The 17,936-nt window shown below is 40.3% G+C and overlaps 2 protein-coding genes and 1 long non-coding RNA gene across 4 annotated transcripts; 2 read left to right on the forward strand and 1 right to left on the reverse strand.

Annotated features, from left to right (window-relative positions):
- Positions 1-188: 188 nt before the first annotated feature.
- On the reverse strand, positions 189-3,889 carry LOC127612784 (CD209 antigen-like protein E). 2 transcript variants are annotated; one of them, XM_052083580.1, is made up of 6 exons: positions 3,632-3,889; positions 2,528-2,617; positions 2,085-2,183; positions 1,807-1,949; positions 1,616-1,710; positions 189-858 (listed from the first exon to the last, which is right to left on the reverse strand). In XM_052083580.1, the coding sequence occupies exons 1-6, from the start codon at positions 3,723-3,725 to the stop codon at positions 711-713; spliced, it is 669 nt and encodes a 222-aa protein (XP_051939540.1). In that variant the 5' UTR covers positions 3,726-3,889; the 3' UTR covers positions 189-710. The 2 variants fall into 2 exon arrangements, with proteins under 2 accessions (XP_051939540.1, XP_051939541.1); XM_052083581.1 differs by lacking the exon at positions 2,528-2,617.
- A 1,345-nt stretch (positions 3,890-5,234) lies between these two features.
- Positions 5,235-8,324, forward strand: LOC127612800 (uncharacterized). The gene is made up of 3 exons (XR_007965949.1): positions 5,235-5,389; positions 5,611-5,700; positions 7,021-8,324. It is a non-coding gene; the product is annotated as an uncharacterized LOC127612800 (long non-coding RNA).
- Positions 8,325-8,549: 225 nt separating this feature from the next.
- Positions 8,550-17,751, forward strand: LOC127612746 (probable ATP-dependent RNA helicase DDX5). Its single transcript, XM_052083530.1, has 13 exons — positions 8,550-8,725; positions 10,144-10,324; positions 10,689-10,785; positions 11,444-11,577; positions 11,798-11,863; positions 12,633-12,774; positions 13,226-13,386; positions 13,637-13,809; positions 13,899-14,009; positions 14,799-14,860; positions 15,179-15,238; positions 16,665-16,886; positions 16,972-17,751. Exons 1-13 carry the CDS (start codon positions 8,685-8,687, stop codon positions 17,418-17,420), a joined length of 1,899 nt encoding a protein of 632 aa, XP_051939490.1. The 5' UTR covers positions 8,550-8,684; the 3' UTR covers positions 17,421-17,751.
- Positions 17,752-17,936: the final 185 nt, after the last annotated feature.

Here is a 17,936-nt window from a genome sequence, read left to right on the forward strand (position 1 = left end):
GACTTAAAATTCAACTGTTGTTTGATTGGACGATCTTGTTGCTAGTTTCCGGAAATAACGTTGACCTGTGACTACTGACACCTGCAGGATTTCTTTTGTTAGTGCAGGTCATATTCGTTTGATCAACACTTTGGTCCTCCATAGTACAGTACTGCAGTCTCACAAAAACTTGCACTGAAACACCGAAATTGCCTTGAATTTTACTCATGTTGTTATAAACAGAAAATAAGAATAGTTGTAGCGACGCCACTCGAGTGAAGCGCATTTTTAGTTTTTCTCATTTGACTATTGTTTTGCAAATCTGCCTCACAGTTCTGAGGTTCAGGGTTTGAATCATGGCTCTGGGATTCTTCTGTGGAGTTGGCCTGTTCTTTCTGCTCTTGCATGGGTTTTCTCCGGGAGTCCAACTTCCTCATACATTCCCAAAACATCCATGTTAGGTTCATTCGAGACATCTCGTGCGGTTGGATGTTTGAATGGTTTATTGTCTGCTCTGCGATTGACTGGCGACCAGTCCAGTATGTACCCAGTATGTAATATTCTTTTTTTTTCAGCCCAGTGATTTCTCCACAGCCACTCACTGTTTACAGAAGGAAGCACAAGCAGAAGAACAGACGATTTTTGACATCTACTTGTAAATGGGCTCTTGCTCCTCAACAAACTATTACAAATATGTAAAATGAACTTGGTTCAGAGTTCATAAACTTGTATTATCTCCTAAATGTTTTTTCACAAATCCAAGAATGTTCTTCTTCACATATGACATCATTCCAGCTGTTATTGATTTCAGGAAACCGTATTTGTACACAATCTTCCTTTGCGCCTTCATGATTATTAGGTTCATTTGAAGCCCAGTAGCTGAAACACAAGAACACACACAAATTTCATTTTCATTCAACATCAGTACTCCTATTCCTTTGACAAATAGGAACTATTCCCTGACATTCAGAAGCAACAGATAAGAGACACATTGGAACGGGGTTCTTTCCGGGAATTGGAAACAAACAAAAAAAAAACAATAGAAATCACAGAATTAGACATTATAAACCATGCAGGTCTAACTATAACTTTTTTTTCAATATTTTTAACTATGATAAAAGTGTCAAAATAATAACTGGTGAATGTTAACTATAAAACAATTGAAACGTTTTCTTAACTTTAATGACCAAAATGTCACATATCCTGTAAATGCAAATACAGGTATAATATATGTAGAGTATAGTTACGCAAAAAAGCGTTCAGACCGTGGACACAATGATCACAAGAATCCTACCTTTATATAAAAGCCATCGAAAAGCAAAACACACACTTAAGGCCTAATCCCTTGATACCCACAGAACGGCACTATGGCGAGTTTAGCAGCTGAGCGCTTGGACAATAGCTGAAGTGATGCTTTGTGATATCTGCTGCTATAGCATCAAATGTCAATTTTATTAATGCAATTTCCAAGTTATACATGAGATTTCTTGAAATTGTGGGTTGAGAACGTCAACTTTGGAGGTTTCACTGAAGTTTTAAAACGGTGACACCCACAAATGTGATTCAGATTCAGTCATGAAGCGCAAACCTTTTCAGGAAATGAAGGCGGTGCATGTGTGCATGAAAAAGTATGAACCTTGTTTTCAGCTGAGACCCGTCAACCCATTTCCATGTGCCCTCTTGCTCTTTCAGCCCAATCCACAGCAGCTTGTTGAATTTCATGACAAATTTCTTGTTAAGAGACAACACATCACAAAATGTTCAGTTTTACAGATTGAACTCCCCAAACTTGTCAGAATAATGAGAAGCACACAAAAACGGTGCAACCTGCTCTTCTCTGCTGTTGATCACGACCAGGTCCGCACCTCTACTCAGGCAGTCATCTCGACTGCCGAACCAAGTTCTGGTTGTGGAAGAGATGTAATACGCACTGGAGAGGAAATACACCCATCCCTTCTGACCATACCTATCTGCTCAGTATTTTAAAACATAATAACAAATACAAAAGAAGGCAGAGTAATTGAGTACAATTTGTGTCAAACAAGTCAGGTCTAAATGAATCATGAATAATATCAATGATCTTTTCGGCTCAGAGTCATACTTACCAATAGTATAGATTTTTCTTTTCAATTCTTCAGTCTCTTGAGTGGAGTTTGTGCAAGTAGCATCTGTTGCAATTTCTTCTTTTTTACTGGCAGAATGCACTGAAAAGACAGCGACGCAATGAATAGAAAAAGTCTACACATCCCTGTTCAAATGTCAGGTTTTTGTGATATTAAAAAATGAGATCAAGATAAATAATTTCAACATTTTTCCATTATTACTGTTACCCATATACTGTTGAACTTAAAATAATTTTCTTTTTATTTTTACAGGGGTAGCAAAAGTAAATACTGTACCCGAACCAACGTGTTTGCACAAGTGTTGCACAGGGGGGGCGGGGGGGCACACGTATTCTACATTGATTTCATGATTTTAAATTGACCTAAAATGATCAAGACAATATGGGTAACCTGCAAGAAAAAAGAAGAGAAGAATTCAAACTCACGACTGGTAAGACGAAGTGAAATGTTGAGAGCAGCTTGCAGGACACACAAGAGTCCGAGGCTCACGCCGACTAGTTTGTACACATTTCTTGCTTGAGAGGGTATCACCATCATGAACACAATGAGAGAATGAACGGAAGTTATCGTAGTGAATTTACCTTTGAATGTGTGGGATAAAAAAAACAACAATAAGATTTTAACTGTAAAAAAATGCATTAATATAGATAGCATGCAGTGATACTGTGAGAGAGGTATTCCTTGAACAATATATTTATTATTGCAGTTATATATTTTTTATTTTTCGCATTTACTGCTCTCAAATATCCAGTGATCAAAACAAATGCTGTACAGTTCTACAGCACGACAACCACAACATACTAGTAATGATAAAATCACCACTGTTAAAGGCTCCCTGTACTGTTTTTATAAATCTATCCTAAAAAGATAGATTATAAAACTAGAAATGATGTTCTTCAAATAAAAGTCCAGTGTTGTGAAATAATGTCTTCATCACCATCTCATGAGTAATACAGGCTCTTCAAAAAATGGAAGCATGGACAAACATAGCTGGCACCGGGCAGCTCCGTGGTGCAAAGCAGTCTTCCAGCCTTCTTGCATTTTCTTTTATGGAAATCTGATTTGCTGTCTTCCTCTTCCGTTTTAGTTTCACTTTTCCCCTTCTTGGAGGCATTTTCTGGTTCCAGCTAATATTTGACACATTTTGTCTTTTACAGCGTATTTTGCAAATTTTTGTCCTTGATTTTACATATATATATTGATTGCCTTCACACATTGTCCGTTTTTTACACTGTGCCGTCCAAGGGATCGAAGGTCTTCTTGAGAACAAAACCAATTATTTTTCCTTGTACACTACCCAGAGTACGAAAACAAAATAAAACTGCACTTCATAATCATTACACAACAAACGTTTTCAAGGTGAATGTGTGTTCAGGAAACTACAAAAAAAATAAAACATTTTCTCCCTTCATTCTGCTTCTTTTCAGGCTTAAAAAATAACTTTGAATAAAAAAATAACGAAAGCAGAAATCCCAAAACACTATCTAATATAACAACCATAATGTTGCTCAAATTTCCTTGTTATTCACCTGTCACTGCCTCTGTTCCTCCTTTGCTTGAAGCTTGAGGCACGTTCAAATAGTCCATCTGCACTGAAACTTCTCTTCGATCAAATCTCACCATGTTGCATCCCCTGGAGAGTAACAATGATGATGGATGTTTTATATTGTCACATTAATGCGACAACCACTTCTTCTTTTCTTGGCCTTTTAATTCAGATCTGTCAGCTAGCAAGGTTATTGTTCCCCTTTTGCTTCTCCCCAGCATGTGACTATGAAATTATTCATGTGTATGAACATGAGAGAGAGAGAGCAAGAGAGAGAGAGCGAGCGAGAGAGAAAGAGATGAGCTTAAGCCACCATTAGTTCCTTTTTTAACTCATTTGATAAAATTGAAACTTGACGAGTTCCTCAATCTCTTTTCTTCGGCATTGAAGAAACATTTTTTAAAACATGTTTTCTTGCCATGATTGTCGAAAGATCGAAATATTCTAATATTTGATCAAAATGGGGAGCTTTTGTGCATCTAAACAGAGGCAGCCCTTTTCAGACGCATGCCTACCACCAGAGAGACTTCATATAAAGTCTAACTAACCCTTAACATTTCAGATGTTCTTGTATCCTTTTCCTGGTGTTTTTTCTTCTTTTTTAATAATTCATTGCATCCTTGCAGAAACATGAAGTCATTGTGCTAACACTGGTTGCTATTTCTGTTCATAATTCCTTCCACATTTTCTAAAGATCCCAGGTTAGGAGAAAGACCATCTAAGATTTGCTTCAGGGGTTAACAAGAAGCATTTTAAATGGTGGCATTTGAATGTGATAGTTTAATTCTGAACAAAGCCACATCTCCAGTTAGGAGAGCTTGCACGCTTCCATCCAGTTTCTAATTCGCTCATCCTCACGAAGGGGTCACAGGCGTGCTGGAACCTATCCCAACTGTCTTCGGGCAGTAGGCGGGGGTCACTCTAAACTGGTTGCAAGACAATCGCAGGGCACTCATAGACTTGCAACCATTCGCGCTCACACTCACACTTAGGGACAATTTGAAGCGACCGTGACTGTAATCATATAATTTCAATAAAATATTTTTACTTCTTTCTCAAAAAGATTTTTATTTTAATTACGTTGGAATGGTGGAAAAAGTTTTGAAATAATTTATACTGGCATTTGAAGAGGCATGTGTCAACTTTTTATATCAACTGTATATGAGTTTAGGTTTTGTGTAGTCATGTCAAAGCTGAATCAAAAATCAATGGTATGCTCTGGAAAAAAATGAGTTTGTTACAAGAACAAAAAAAAATCCCATTTTAAGACTCTTGACTATATTTCTGTTTGTTGTTGTGAAAGCAGGTTTTAGGAGAAGAAAAATATGAGAAGTAGAAGAAAAAAAATATGCACCGGAATTTACATCACATACAGTAAGTGGATTCACATTCATATTGGTAAGTTGGAATTCCAATATTGTACTTTTATTTAAGATTTCCAGCATTTCATTTCATCCTTTTTTTTCTTGGGGTGTACCGCTAATTCCAATCAATTTAATGGATGCTGGAATAATTTAAGCATTCATACCTTGCACTTTACATTTTGTTTCGACACAACTATTTCCACACCTCTGCCTTAACCACGTTCATGATTCACCATCACAGTGTTACCCCACACTCCAGGATGTTAAAAGAAGAACACGGTCTCTCAAATACAAACACGGTTTGTATTTCACCGAAAAGGTGAATCCGTTATTCGAGATGCCACGGCAGATATCCAGTGAGAATGCAAATCTAAAAGGTAATCCAGTCATCATTTTTGGACGTTAAATCCCGTGACTTCTTGTGTGTGAATTTGGTAAAGTCATCGACTATCCAATCTGACTGGAAGAGGCTGAATTCTGTACATATTATGGAATTCCTGCTGATGGGAAATATTTATTCACACTTTATGAATCAAGTATTTGCATTAAGACCTGAGTCTTTGCAACTAGCAGCGTGTTCTTATATGTATCCATTTAGGACAACAAAGAAAATGTCATTTACTTCTCCTCATCGTCGGCCTTGGGTGTGTCCTCCAAGTCACGCTCAATGTTTCGCTACGCCTTGTCTGTAAGTAGACTGCTCATTCTTTGGTTTTTAAGTGCACATTTTTAAACTTCAAGTGGATTGAGAATGAAACCTTAAACATTACAATGAAAACAAAGGTGAACGTCTAGAGAATAGTCCGATTGTCATGATTCTGTTTAGGGACCAACAGGTGGCACTGTCGGGCTCCCAAGACAGCTGCACACCTGTTGGTCATTTGGTAATTAGTTGCATAAAAGGACTCGTGCCCGAACAGTCGGTGTCGGGTCATTGTTGCTTATTGCTAATGTCATGTGTGTTGCTGGTTGGTCTTGTTTTCTGTCATGTTTAGTTCATTGTTATGTTTTAGATTTAGTCATGGTTTTTGTTTGATACTTTGGACTTTGTGTGTTTTGGATTTAGTTTTCTTTGTTTTAAATACAATTCTTCAAATACACCCCGCTTCTCCCTCCTGCCTGCTTTTTGGGGTCCACCACCACCTTGCTACGTGACACCGATTTGGAGTTAAACAATAATTGGAAAGAAAATGTCCTTCAAAAGTAAAAAAAAAAAACGATTTGGCTTTGGAACCATCATCACAAAACTTGCATTCTGAACTGACCTGGTGATCATGAAAAGGTTTGCAGGAAGAGGGGTTATCAAAATCCTGACTTGGATGTGGAAGTACCGACATTCTTCTGTAACTTCGATGCATCATGAGTTGTAACGCAACATACTTGATGGCATGCAGGCTACATGCCCTGAACATTATTCTTCCGTTTTACCGGAGATTTTTTTTGGGTGACTTTATGTGGCTTAAGTCAGGGGTTGGGGGTCGGAGGGTTTGTTCTTTTCGCAACGTTGCCATCCAGAGATGTCGGAAAAAATATAACGAGCCTATTTTGACTAAGTAAGAAGGAGAAATCACAGAAGATATTTTTTTCATATAGTTTTCAAATGTAGCCAGTATAAGTAAAAAATGTTGTCAAAATGGACCTATTGACTTATATCCGACAAAGTATTTGTACTTGGTTACTTTTCACCACTGCAGTCACTTAAACAGTACATTCTGACTTAACAACCAGTAAGTTCAGGATGTGCTTTTTTGCTGGCTGCCAACAAACACTCACTTAATTCCAGTAATAGGAATTAAGTGCACAGCATAGGGCAAACACACAAACTCCTGCAAGCTCGTAGCCGAAATTCAAACTCAGAACCGAGGCAGAAATGACCAAATTCCACCAAATTGTTTTGAAATTGCAACAGTGTCATGGAATGACAAATGTTCAGCATTGGGGATTCTACTGTTCATGTTATATTGTATTTCTCGATGATGATCTAGTTGATTTGAATCCTTTTCCTCAGGGTCCTCACGATTCCATTTGGATTGCAATAAAACTTGCGCAACCAGTCAGAGCCATGTGATGGAGACTCACAAGGATTGTGACAAAAAAACAGGACATCACTGCAACAGATTACAAGAAAGATTCAATGCTTTACAGAAAGAAAGAGACGCACTTCGAAACACCGTCTCAGAATTGAAGAACTTTGTACGGAGGTGTGTGTAGTGTCTTTGGAACAGCTCAATTCTCAGGTGATACGGCTGGAGTTTTTTTCCCTCTACCTACTCGAATCTCTGTCTTTCTGATGACACCATCCTCAGGATATTGAAGAACTGCATTTTCTTTTTGTTTCAAAATGTCATTTACGTGTTTGCTTTGTGCCAATACTACAATTGGAAGGGAACAATAGAGAAATCAGCTCTATGTATGCATATATTCTCATGTTCACTCTTTATGTTGGGCATCAATAATGACTGAATATAAAATGGAAAACTTTACAAGGCACAGATGCAGATGACCAAATACTGATAAGAATTTACTTTACAACCACCCCATTACGTACACCAAGTTAATGAAGTCAAGTTAAAATTTAGAACTTCACTGCATCATGATGATTTCAATTATACATCAACAACAGTGGAAAGGACGGGACCATTTTTGATTCTGGGGCCAGGTGTAAAGTTTTATTATGACAATAGTTTCAATGGAAGGAAGGCGCTTGCTTGAGTAATGCCTTACTTGCTACTTTGCTTGTTGCCATAGACCCGGTTTACTCTTGCTTCTTGTTTACCTGATGTCGTTGTTTTTTTTGCGGCGACCTTTGGTCGTTGTTTTTTGTTTTCGGTATTTAGTTTGTAGCACTTTACATCCGTGTGCTATTTTTGTAAAATAAATCCACTTTGATGGCTAACTGCATTGTGATCTATCCTTTTGGCTTGCTTTGCCAATTATGAGTAAAATACAGTGTAAAACAACTAGCAGGCTACTTCCTGATTAAGATACATGTGACAAAAGTGGAGCAGGTAAGTGCGGATTTGGAGTTGAATTGTGCACTTTGATACAGCATGCTATTTGGCATGCGTGTTGAGAAAAAAAAGTGCTAGCCACAAATGCAAGATAAAAAGGGAAGGGAAAAAATCAATATGCCCACCTGATGGGCATCTGTGATGTTGCTTTGCTCAGAAACCATGTTTAGATTGTTATATAAGCATGACATTTGCTAAGGGTGTTTCTTGTAGATCACCTTCTCAAGTGTAGTATATAGGAATGGAAAACAACAGCAACAAAAAAAAAACCTCAACATGGCAGTTGTTTTGAAGAACAACACGAACGTGCGAGAAAATGATTCATTAATGATTAAAAATGTGTTTTCTAATTCCCTCCTGCATTTTTCTGTCTGTACTTTTTAACGTATACGGAGTTGGATATGCCATTTTACTCATACCATGTTTTTTACTTTTACTTGCGTTACCTCTGCATAAACGTTGAAAACAAAACAAAAGCGCAAAGCACGTTTGCGCTCGCCCTACGCACTATGATAAGATGTTACTCGCCGCCTTCTGTGGCGTCACTTCCGTCCCTTCCACCGGCCAAGCTGTGTGTATTTAGCCGCCATTGTCGGGCTTGTAAACCCATTGGACATCTTAAGTTCGGCTCTATTTACAGTCTAAATTGTGCAACAAGATAATGCCGGGATTTTCAGACAGAGACCGGGGGCGAGATAGAGGGTAAGTAGCCCTCTTTTTAATGTATTAATTTATGTTGTTCCTTTCCCCTTTCCGTTACAAATGGCTGCTAGTGTCGGACGCTGCCTTTTGCTCCACTGGTGTGAAAAGAAGCGTCGATTTTAATTCATTCATCAATTGTTATTCTGAACCGCTCATCCTCACAATTATTTCGTTTGTTTCTTCGTTGACGTAAACATACTGGGCGGCATGTCAAACACCTATGTTAGTTCGTCGGTGCTGTTAAGGTGGCTGACTGTGGACGGTGTGGATATTTAGCCACACTTATCGGTAGAAACGCGAAAAAACAACAACACGATAACCCAGTCGTGACATGGATGTATGGTGAAGCGGCTTCTCATGGCAAAACACAGACTAGACTTGATAGCCTCATTTGTGCTGTGGGGTTTAATGGTCTGATCGCGATGTCGCTCTCCATGTCACATCATGCACACAGACACTGCAAAAGGCCTCAAGGGATCGGCTGCACTGTTTAGCTCCTGCAAATGGATGCTACTGTATATCAACTTTGTATTTTAATTTAAACTTAAAACCCAATATTAGTGTCTTATTACTTAGAGTTTTGCCCTGTCAAAAATGTAATAGGAATAGTTATAGTTTTAGTTTTTTAAAAACGGAACGTTAAAGTAAAATATTTCACTTTTAGATTTGCAAAGCAACTGCAACAAAAATGAAAGTAGCCTGGTTTACAGATGCCTATTAAGAAATATGACGCTATCAAAACATGACGGCTTTATGGCTTTTTTTACATTTAATGTCAATAAAATCCAAAATATTGTGCCAATCACTTCATATATTTTCACAAGTTGAAGTTACCACAGGGTAGACCTTTGCATCTGCATTTTCAGTTGCTAGATGACAACAGAATGGGACAACGCAAGCCAGGAAACAAAATTACAATGCTTGCCTCCTTTCTTTACTGACTTAGGCTGATATTTTTAAAAAATACCAAAAAAGCAGTCTGCCCATTAAAAAAAACATCAAGATGTGGTGAATATAGTCATAAAAAACGCTTTGAATCACTACTGAGCTTTTTCGGGGACGGGGTGGGGTGGGGTTGTGCTGACATAATTTTTACGCAGACACATCTATTATATAACTGCCAGCCAGTGTTCCCACTCAAGTGTACCTTTGATAATCATATGGTGTGGCATCTATTGTCAGGAGACGGCTTCCACTAGATGTGTTATTCAAGTCAAGTAAAACTTTATTGTCAAATACAGCACAGATGAAATTTCCTCCCTCTTAAACAGACAACATGCGCCCGCGCCGCCATCAAAAGAACACTTAACATAAAATGACAAAATAATACAACACATAAAACAGACAGATTCCTTCAGCCACAGCCCTTGTTTTACTTCCACATAGAAGAAATGGGTTCTGTGTTTTCTCTTCACTAGATATGGTGGGGGACCTCCTCGTTTTGGAGGTGGTGGTGGAGGAAGCAGGGGTGGACCTCCCCCAGCAAAGTTTGGCAATCCTGGTGAAAGGCTAAGAAAGAGACACTGGAACCTTGATGAGCTTCCCAAGTTTCAAAAGGACTTTTATCAGGAACACCCCGATGTCACCCAAAGAATGCTTGTAAGCATTTGCTGTGTTTTTTTTATCTCCTTCATTTTGCATTTCCATACACATGTATTTAACATGACTTGACATTCTCTCCTTGTGCTTCTGTGGGTTCACCCCACATTCCAAAACAACATTTCTAGGTTAATGGTTGCTACTGAGCATGAATGGATGTGCATGTATTTATTCAATGTTAATGATTTGCGCTCAGTCCAAGATGTACATATATTCCGTTTTACAAAAAAAATCCGCTGGGATAAGCTACCATTCACATGCGGCCCTGAACAGAAGCTGTTGTTGAAAATGGATGAATGGCTGTACCCAAGTCTAAGATCTCAAGTCATCAGTGTATTCTTGTTTATGTGTGATCCCTTTCCAGCAAGAGGTTGAACAGTACAGAAGCAGCAAAGAAGTTACAGTCAAAGGCAGAGAATGCCCCAAACCAATTGCAAGGTTCCATGAAGCGGCATTTCCAAGTGAGTTGAAAGTCTCTCTCTAGGGCCCTCCTGATAACGCATTCAATCCAGGCTTTGCATTATCTGCCATAAATGGGTATTTGGTCTGGGATAATAGAGGGGCAAATACAAGTTTATTATTTAAAATACAGTGTCTATGGTATGTAGAGATATATTCTAGAAAAATTTCTAGTAAAATAAAATGCATTTGTTGCATCAAATAATTGAGTCCATAAAATGTTATTGTGTTAAGGCTTTTCTATGGCTGCTTAATTCTACAGTCATGAATAAAAATACTAAACCACACTTCTTGTTCATTTTAACGCCTGGGACTACTGAAGGTGTATAATGTGTCGAACACACAGAAACCAAAACATGGAAACCCTGTTTTTGGCAGTATAATGCCATATGCAGTAGCTGTTGGTATAGAACTTAAGCTTATGAGGTATTTTTTCATTGTCATCATTACATTAATCCAAACAAATACACCTTTTCGTTGCATGAGGTATTTCAAATGAGCAAGAAACTGAATAAATTAGGGCGACCTAATTTTTTCCATGACTATATGCCCAATTGATGTCCTATAAGGCCGAAGTGGAAGTTTGCAACACTGAAGACCGGGGAAAACACAAGGGCTGTAACCTCTGCTTCCATTTAACTTGCCTTTCCTGTTTTGTAGACTATGTCATGGATGTGATCATGAAACAGAACTGGATTGAACCAACCCCTATTCAAGCTCAGGGCTGGCCAGTTGCTCTCAGTGGCAAAGACATGGTTGGCATTGCTCAAACTGGCTCTGGGAAAACCCTCGCAGTACGTATTAAAACCTCATAACAACGACATTTATATTGGGTCTTCAAAGACACCGAAGGATGATTGCATGTAAAGACAAGTAGTTTTGATGGTAGTAGTAGCCTGAGAAGGACCTGACAGTGCAAACTAAATGTTTTGCTGACCAAAAAACAAGCAACCTGGTCGTTGCTTACTGAGCACAGAGATTAACTAAAACGTACACTCCCTGTTTGTTCTTCAGTACCTTTTGCCTGCTATTGTGCACATCCAACATCAACCCTTCCTGGAGCATGGTGATGGACCCATCGTAAGTAAAACGTCCATGCGATGTGATTTGTATTACAGATTTATTTTTTTTTCCTCAAAAGCGGCAATTGACTTTAACTACAAACCCAATTCCAATGAGGTTGGGATGTTGTGTTAAACATAAAATAAAACCAGAATAGTCTAATAGCCAGTCTAGTATATGCACTCTTTTACGACAAAGCCACACGGTTGTAACATGTGCAGAATGTGGTTTGGCATTGTCTCGCTAAAATAAGCAGGGCCATCCATGAAAAAGATGTTTCCTGGATAGCAGCATTGTCCAAATCTGGTACTTTCAGTACTAATGCTGCCTTCCCATGCCATCAATGAGTTTCATGAGAACCTTTCACTTGGGCTATTTCACACAATTCTCACATTTTTTTGCTCACTTCCAACCATCATTGAAGGTATATCAGCAGTGATGTAACAAGAAACAATTGGCGCGACTATGTTTGTGGACATAAATGACCAGAGATGAGTTTGTGAAGATGTAAACATGTATGTGCACGAGATTGACTCAAGCAGCGATGGTGGCACCTGCACAAAAATGTGTGTAGAACTCTGTGGTTTCCGGAACTAAACAATTATTTTTCAAAGGTTTTTGTCATAGTTGTTTGGTTTTAGAGGATTATTAAATACACCCACAAATGATGTAATAGAGTGTGGATTTATTTTTGTATACATAGTGCTTGATAGCTTTTTCGTTTGAACTCTTCAACTACATTGATGAATACACATTTCGAAACATTCCTTTTTTTTTTCTTTTGCAGTGCTTGGTATTGGCGCCTACACGTGAGCTGGCCCAGCAGGTGCAACAAGTTGCTGCTGAATACGGCAGGGCCTCCCGTCTCAAGAGCACCTGCATATATGGGGGCGCACCCAAAGGACCCCAAATTCGGGATCTCGAGAGGGGTATGCTGCTTTGAATTGTTCTCTATTCCAGGAGTTCTCACATTTTTTGGGTCCAGGGAACCCATACTACGCTGAACCCCCCCCCCCCTGTGTACCGCCAATTACCTCATTTTATAACCACTTAAAATGAATGTATTTAGATCTTTCGCCATCGACAGTAGCTGTAAATGCTGTGCGCCAAGAGATTCACAAGTGACTGGCAGTGTGATAATAGACAGATTGACATGATATGTCACTTGTCATAGCAGAAGTTTTAATTGGCCCAAAGATAAGGGCGGACTAATTGTACGATTAACTTTTGAAAAAGTAAAAATGATCTCAATCTAATTTATTGCAAATTATTTGGCAGGTAGACCCCTGTACTTATTTTATCCATGGAAGAAAAGTCGATAGATAAGTGTCATTTTTTTCACATGTAAGTAATGGTGTATAAATTGTGGTTTTGTTGAAGGAGTTGAGATTTGTATCGCTACTCCGGGTCGTCTGATTGATTTCCTCGAGTGTGGGAAAACAAATTTGCGGCGTTGCACCTACCTTGTACTTGATGAGGCCGACCGCATGCTCGACATGGGATTCGAACCACAGATCCGCAAGATCGTGGACCAAATACGGGTGAGATCATTTGCTTTCACTGAGACTTGTTGATGCATTGTGTTTAGAAATTAGTATTATTGTTCTGACTTCCGGGTTCAGTGAACGCTGGCGCGTTTTGGCTGCCTCTGCTAAACCCGTATTGTTTTGTGTTTTTTGTTATTGTAAAGTGTCCTTGGGTGTATTGAAAGGCGCTTATAAATAAAATGTATTATTATTATTATTGTAAGGTTTATAGAAACTGATCAAGTGTCGCTCATCTCCTCACCAGCCAGACCGTCAGACCCTGATGTGGAGCGCCACCTGGCCCAAAGAAGTTCGGCAGCTCGCTGAGGACTTCTTGAAAGAGTATGTACAGATCAACATTGGAGCGCTTCAGCTCAGCGCCAACCATAACATCCTGCAGATTGTTGACGTTTGCAATGACATGGAGAAGGAAGACAAGTAAGTCATTTTGGAGAGGAAAGTTAAGTAATTTATTGAATATTACTTCATATTTATAGCTAAAGAACAATGTGTTATCTTGTTTCCAGACTGCTTCGGCTGCTGGAGGAGATAATGAGTGAAAAGGAGAACAAGACAATTATTTTTGTGGAGACAAAAAGGCGCTGCGATGAGATCACCCGGAGGATGAGAAGGGATGGGTTAGTACACCTGTTGCCATTTTATTGCCCAGAATAGCAAAATTGCATTTTGTAAAAGGTAATCAAGTCAGGAATGATCTTAAAATGTTGGAGAACAATTGTTCCTTTCCTTGCCATTGTCGTGGCTATCCACCCAGGGAATCACCAATGTATGGGTATCGGTATCAAGCTGACCATTTCACATTACTGCTTTTATTGTAAAATTCTACGTCATTATGAGCTCACATTGGGCTCTGAATCCACAGGAGTTTCAATAAACCCGCCCTTTGAAGTCTCGCTTAGCAACTGTTGCTATTTTAGTGTTCATGACCCTCTGATTGGTCTGTTGCCTTTTGTGTAATAGAAACGCAGCTCAAAGAGGGAGGGGTATGTCATATCTATCTATTCATATCTGTGGTAATGTAAAGAGTAATAACGATATCATGAGTAGCATAGTGCAATGGTTGCTATATCATTGCAACGCTGAGATAATTTTATTTTTTTATTTTCCCAAAACCTAATCTCTGAAATATGGAAGCTACTCTTCTCTAAGACTCTCACTTTGTGCGAGCAGTAGTCAGTTGTTCTACCTGTCACCATATGTCGATGAACAATGCTATGTTATTTGTCGTACATGATCATTTCCTGACCAATTGTGTAATTGCATAATTTCCCATGGGACACCTGATGATCGCATGCGCTGCACCAGTCATTGGAAATCGCTGCTTTCATGCAATGTTTGTACTCAAGTAGAATTGCCTTGCCAAGCTCATTTAGCTGCATTTCATGCTGTGTGTGTGTCTCACACAGGTGGCCAGCAATGGGAATTCATGGAGACAAGAGCCAGCAGGAGAGAGACTGGGTCCTTAATGGTGAGAATGACATGATGGGAACTTGGCTCTCTGATGCTCCTTTTCCACTGCACAACACAGCTCTACTTGCTATTGGTGCTTAGAAATTGGCAAAAGCAAATACTCTCTTTGCTGCTCACTCAGTGCTCGTGCAGATTCATAGATTCATCTTGACTTTTGAGAATACACAACTAGAAATGAGAAAAATAAACGCATGCTAAAGTTAGCTTACCTTGTTGGTCTGCCTTGGAAATTGAAAGCCAAGCCGGTTCTATGCAGTGGAAAAGCAACCATTGTAATCACCTCTTCTTTAATTCCATTGCACGTTGCTCTCTTTAGAGTTCCGATACGGCAAAGCACCGATACTCATCGCCACAGACGTGGCCTCCCGCGGCTTAGGTCAGTTCGTCATTAAGCGGCACCATTTCCTGTGACACATGTAATTTAAAGAAAGTGTTTTTGCTTTCTTTAACTTGTCTATGCATTTTCTGAGTTTTTCTCACCTTAAGGTGGAGTCTTTGTGGCAGGCACTAGGCATGACAGTCCCAGGCCTGGAGAGGGAGAAGGATGACATATTGGAAGTGCTCAACTGGCTTGCCACCCAGTGGGCCTAGAGAGGTGGAAGCTCTTGTGTGCCAGTGATTTTTTTTCAAAAGGCTCTGTGGCTAAGCCTTTGTCTCCGACATGTTGAAATACACACACATCTGTTCTCTGTCCGTGGATTTCGCCCGACAACTGCCATCCAGCTGCTTCCGACTCAAACGTAACCGCCCCCCCCCCCGACCTCCAACCCCCACCCCCCTCCCAAAAAAAATGCTTGCTGTATGCTGTTGTGTCGTGTCTGAAAGCGCTCTACAGTACTGCAAGTCCGTTTGAGATTCGGAACGATTGTTACCTTTCGGAGTTTGTATAAGCCTAGCGTGGGTGCTCGTCGCAGCTTTTGGTTACCGCCTGTTCCCGTCAAAGTGCTGGATTCCTTGAACTGGAGAGAGCAGTATGAGAACTTGTATAATGTCTCTGAAAATTGATGAGACCTGGCACATGTGCTTAGGGGTTAGTGAGGAGAGAGTGAGAGACAGCTCAAACCAAAGTTCCTCCCTCGCCTGTATTTTAGAAGTCATGTCGAGACCTGCCAATGAGAGACATTTTCTCAAGTGAACACTGGCTTCTTGGGACATCTTGCCTTGATGACACTGATGAAGGGAGGGATTTGTTTTTGCTGAGGGGGAGGGGGCGTCCTGCAAGGCTGTACGTTTTAAAATGGGCCCCTGTCAATTGAAGAGCTGATCTATTTGGTCTTGGCAAGACGTGCAGTGTGGCTTCTTTTGAGGGTGTACTGGGAAAAACCGACCTGCAAAATTTTGACAGCTGAATGATCTGATATTGGCACATGAGGAGGCCCCAGTGCATATCCTGGCCCAACTGCGTAGAAGAAGCTCCTGGATGTCACTTGACAACATGTAGGGGATTTGGCTGCATTGGGAAAGGACTAGTGAATGCATACTCCTTATGTGGTAAGCCTTAAACCATTTGCATTCTCCCTTGGTAACAAACGGGGGAGTGAATGTCTTTTTTTTTTTTTTTTGATCATTTGGACGATGGTAAGCAATGGGAGTGTGCATCGTTTCTCTCTTCCCACAGTAGTAGTCCCATGGAGTAGATGTCAAATGATGCTGCTTTAACCCATTTTCTCCACAGCTGACCCACCACCTTCCTCCCAAGCCTTCACAGTTGCTAATGGTTTCCTTTGGTCTGGCTGTTGTGGTGTGCAAAATCCCCGTGTGGCCTCCATGTTTCGTTTTGCCACACTGCAACACTTTCACAGATGTGGAGGATGTGAAATTTGTCATCAATTATGACTACCCTAACTCCTCCGAGGATTATATCCACCGAATTGGACGCACAGCCCGGAGTCAAAAAACGGGCACAGCCTACACCTTCTTCACCCCCAACAACATGAAACAGGCAAGTGACCTGATTTCTGTGCTGCGCGAGGCCAACCAGGCCATTAACCCCAAGCTCATCCAAATGGCGGAGGACAGAGGAGGTATGAGAACACTTTGAATTAAATGGTGACAATTGACTGAAATGTGCGATTTGACAGGGCTGCATCTCTTCTTCGTCCCATGTAGGTCGTGGAAGGGGGGGCCGAGGTGGATACAAAGATGACCGTCGAGATAGGTATTCTGGAGGTGGGCGTCGTGAAAACTTTGGTGGTGGAGGCTACAGGGACAACGATAGAGGGTTTGGCAACGGGCCAAAGGGTGGCTTTGGGGGCAAGATGCAAAATGGGGGTGGCTATGGAGGCAACGGCGGTAACGCTGGTAGTAGCTATGGCAACAATTATGGCAATGGCCAGGGTAACTTTGGTGCTCCGTCCAATCAGGTGGGAGCTTTTGGGAACCAAAGCTTTCAGGGCCACGGTCCCCCTCAGTTTGGGGGCATGCAGAGATCTGGCCAGAATGGCATGAACCACCCGTTTCCTTATGTCCCTCAGCCCCCACCACCTCCACAGGCTCAACAGCCACCACCCCCACCTCCAATGGCACCCTACCCCATGCCACCACCCTTTTCACAATAGCTGGCACACGATATATTGAACTCACTTGTTTTTGTTGCTTAGTTTAGTCGACAATAAGTCACACGTTGATTATATTTGAAATTATATTCTTCCATGTTTAACTTTGTTTTTGCTTACTGCAGGTTTTGCGATTAATTCCGTAATACCAGAGCGTCTCCTACAGTGCAACAGACGTGCTGTACTTTTCCTTGATTGTTTTTTTGTGTTACATTCCTTAATTATTTAACTGGGGATGCATTGTATTTTGTTTGTGTTATAAATGGTGAAAGTGATGTGATCAATATTTAAATGGTGCATATTTCCCTTTTCCAATAAAAAAAGGTTGAAACTTGTCTGTTTTGGGAAAATTGAGTCTGTGATGTTGCACATACCATTAGTTATACTGAGGAATGTGGGTATAAGAAGTCTATGCACCTGGGATATTTATTGCTTGTAGGGTAATGTGACACGCCATTTACGTGTGTCACAAATGCAGCATCTGTTTGTCAGGATTATTACCACAAATGTCCACTTTAT

The sequence above is a fragment of the Hippocampus zosterae genome, chromosome 13 (assembly GCF_025434085.1).
Source record: "Hippocampus zosterae strain Florida chromosome 13, ASM2543408v3, whole genome shotgun sequence".
In the NCBI taxonomy this organism is placed as follows: Eukaryota; Metazoa; Chordata; class Actinopteri; order Syngnathiformes; family Syngnathidae; genus Hippocampus; species Hippocampus zosterae.

Coding starts and splice junctions, on each gene's coding strand:
- LOC127612784 (XM_052083580.1), bottom strand. CDS start 3,725: ATGGTGAGATTTGATCGAAGAGAAGTTTCAGTGCAGATGGACTATTTG. Junction 1,950..2,084: donor AAGAAAAATCTATACTATTG/GTAAGTATGACT, acceptor AATACTGAGCAG/ATAGGTATGGTCAGAAGGGA. Junction 859..1,615: donor GGGTCTCAGCTGAAAACAAG/GTTCATACTTTT, acceptor CTTGTGTTTCAG/CTACTGGGCTTCAAATGAAC.
- LOC127612746 (XM_052083530.1), top strand. CDS start 8,685: ATGCCGGGATTTTCAGACAGAGACCGGGGGCGAGATAGAGG. Junction 14,010..14,798: donor CGGAGGATGAGAAGGGATGG/GTTAGTACACCT, acceptor TGTCTCACACAG/GTGGCCAGCAATGGGAATTC. Junction 16,887..16,971: donor AATGGCGGAGGACAGAGGAG/GTATGAGAACAC, acceptor CGTCCCATGTAG/GTCGTGGAAGGGGGGGCCGA.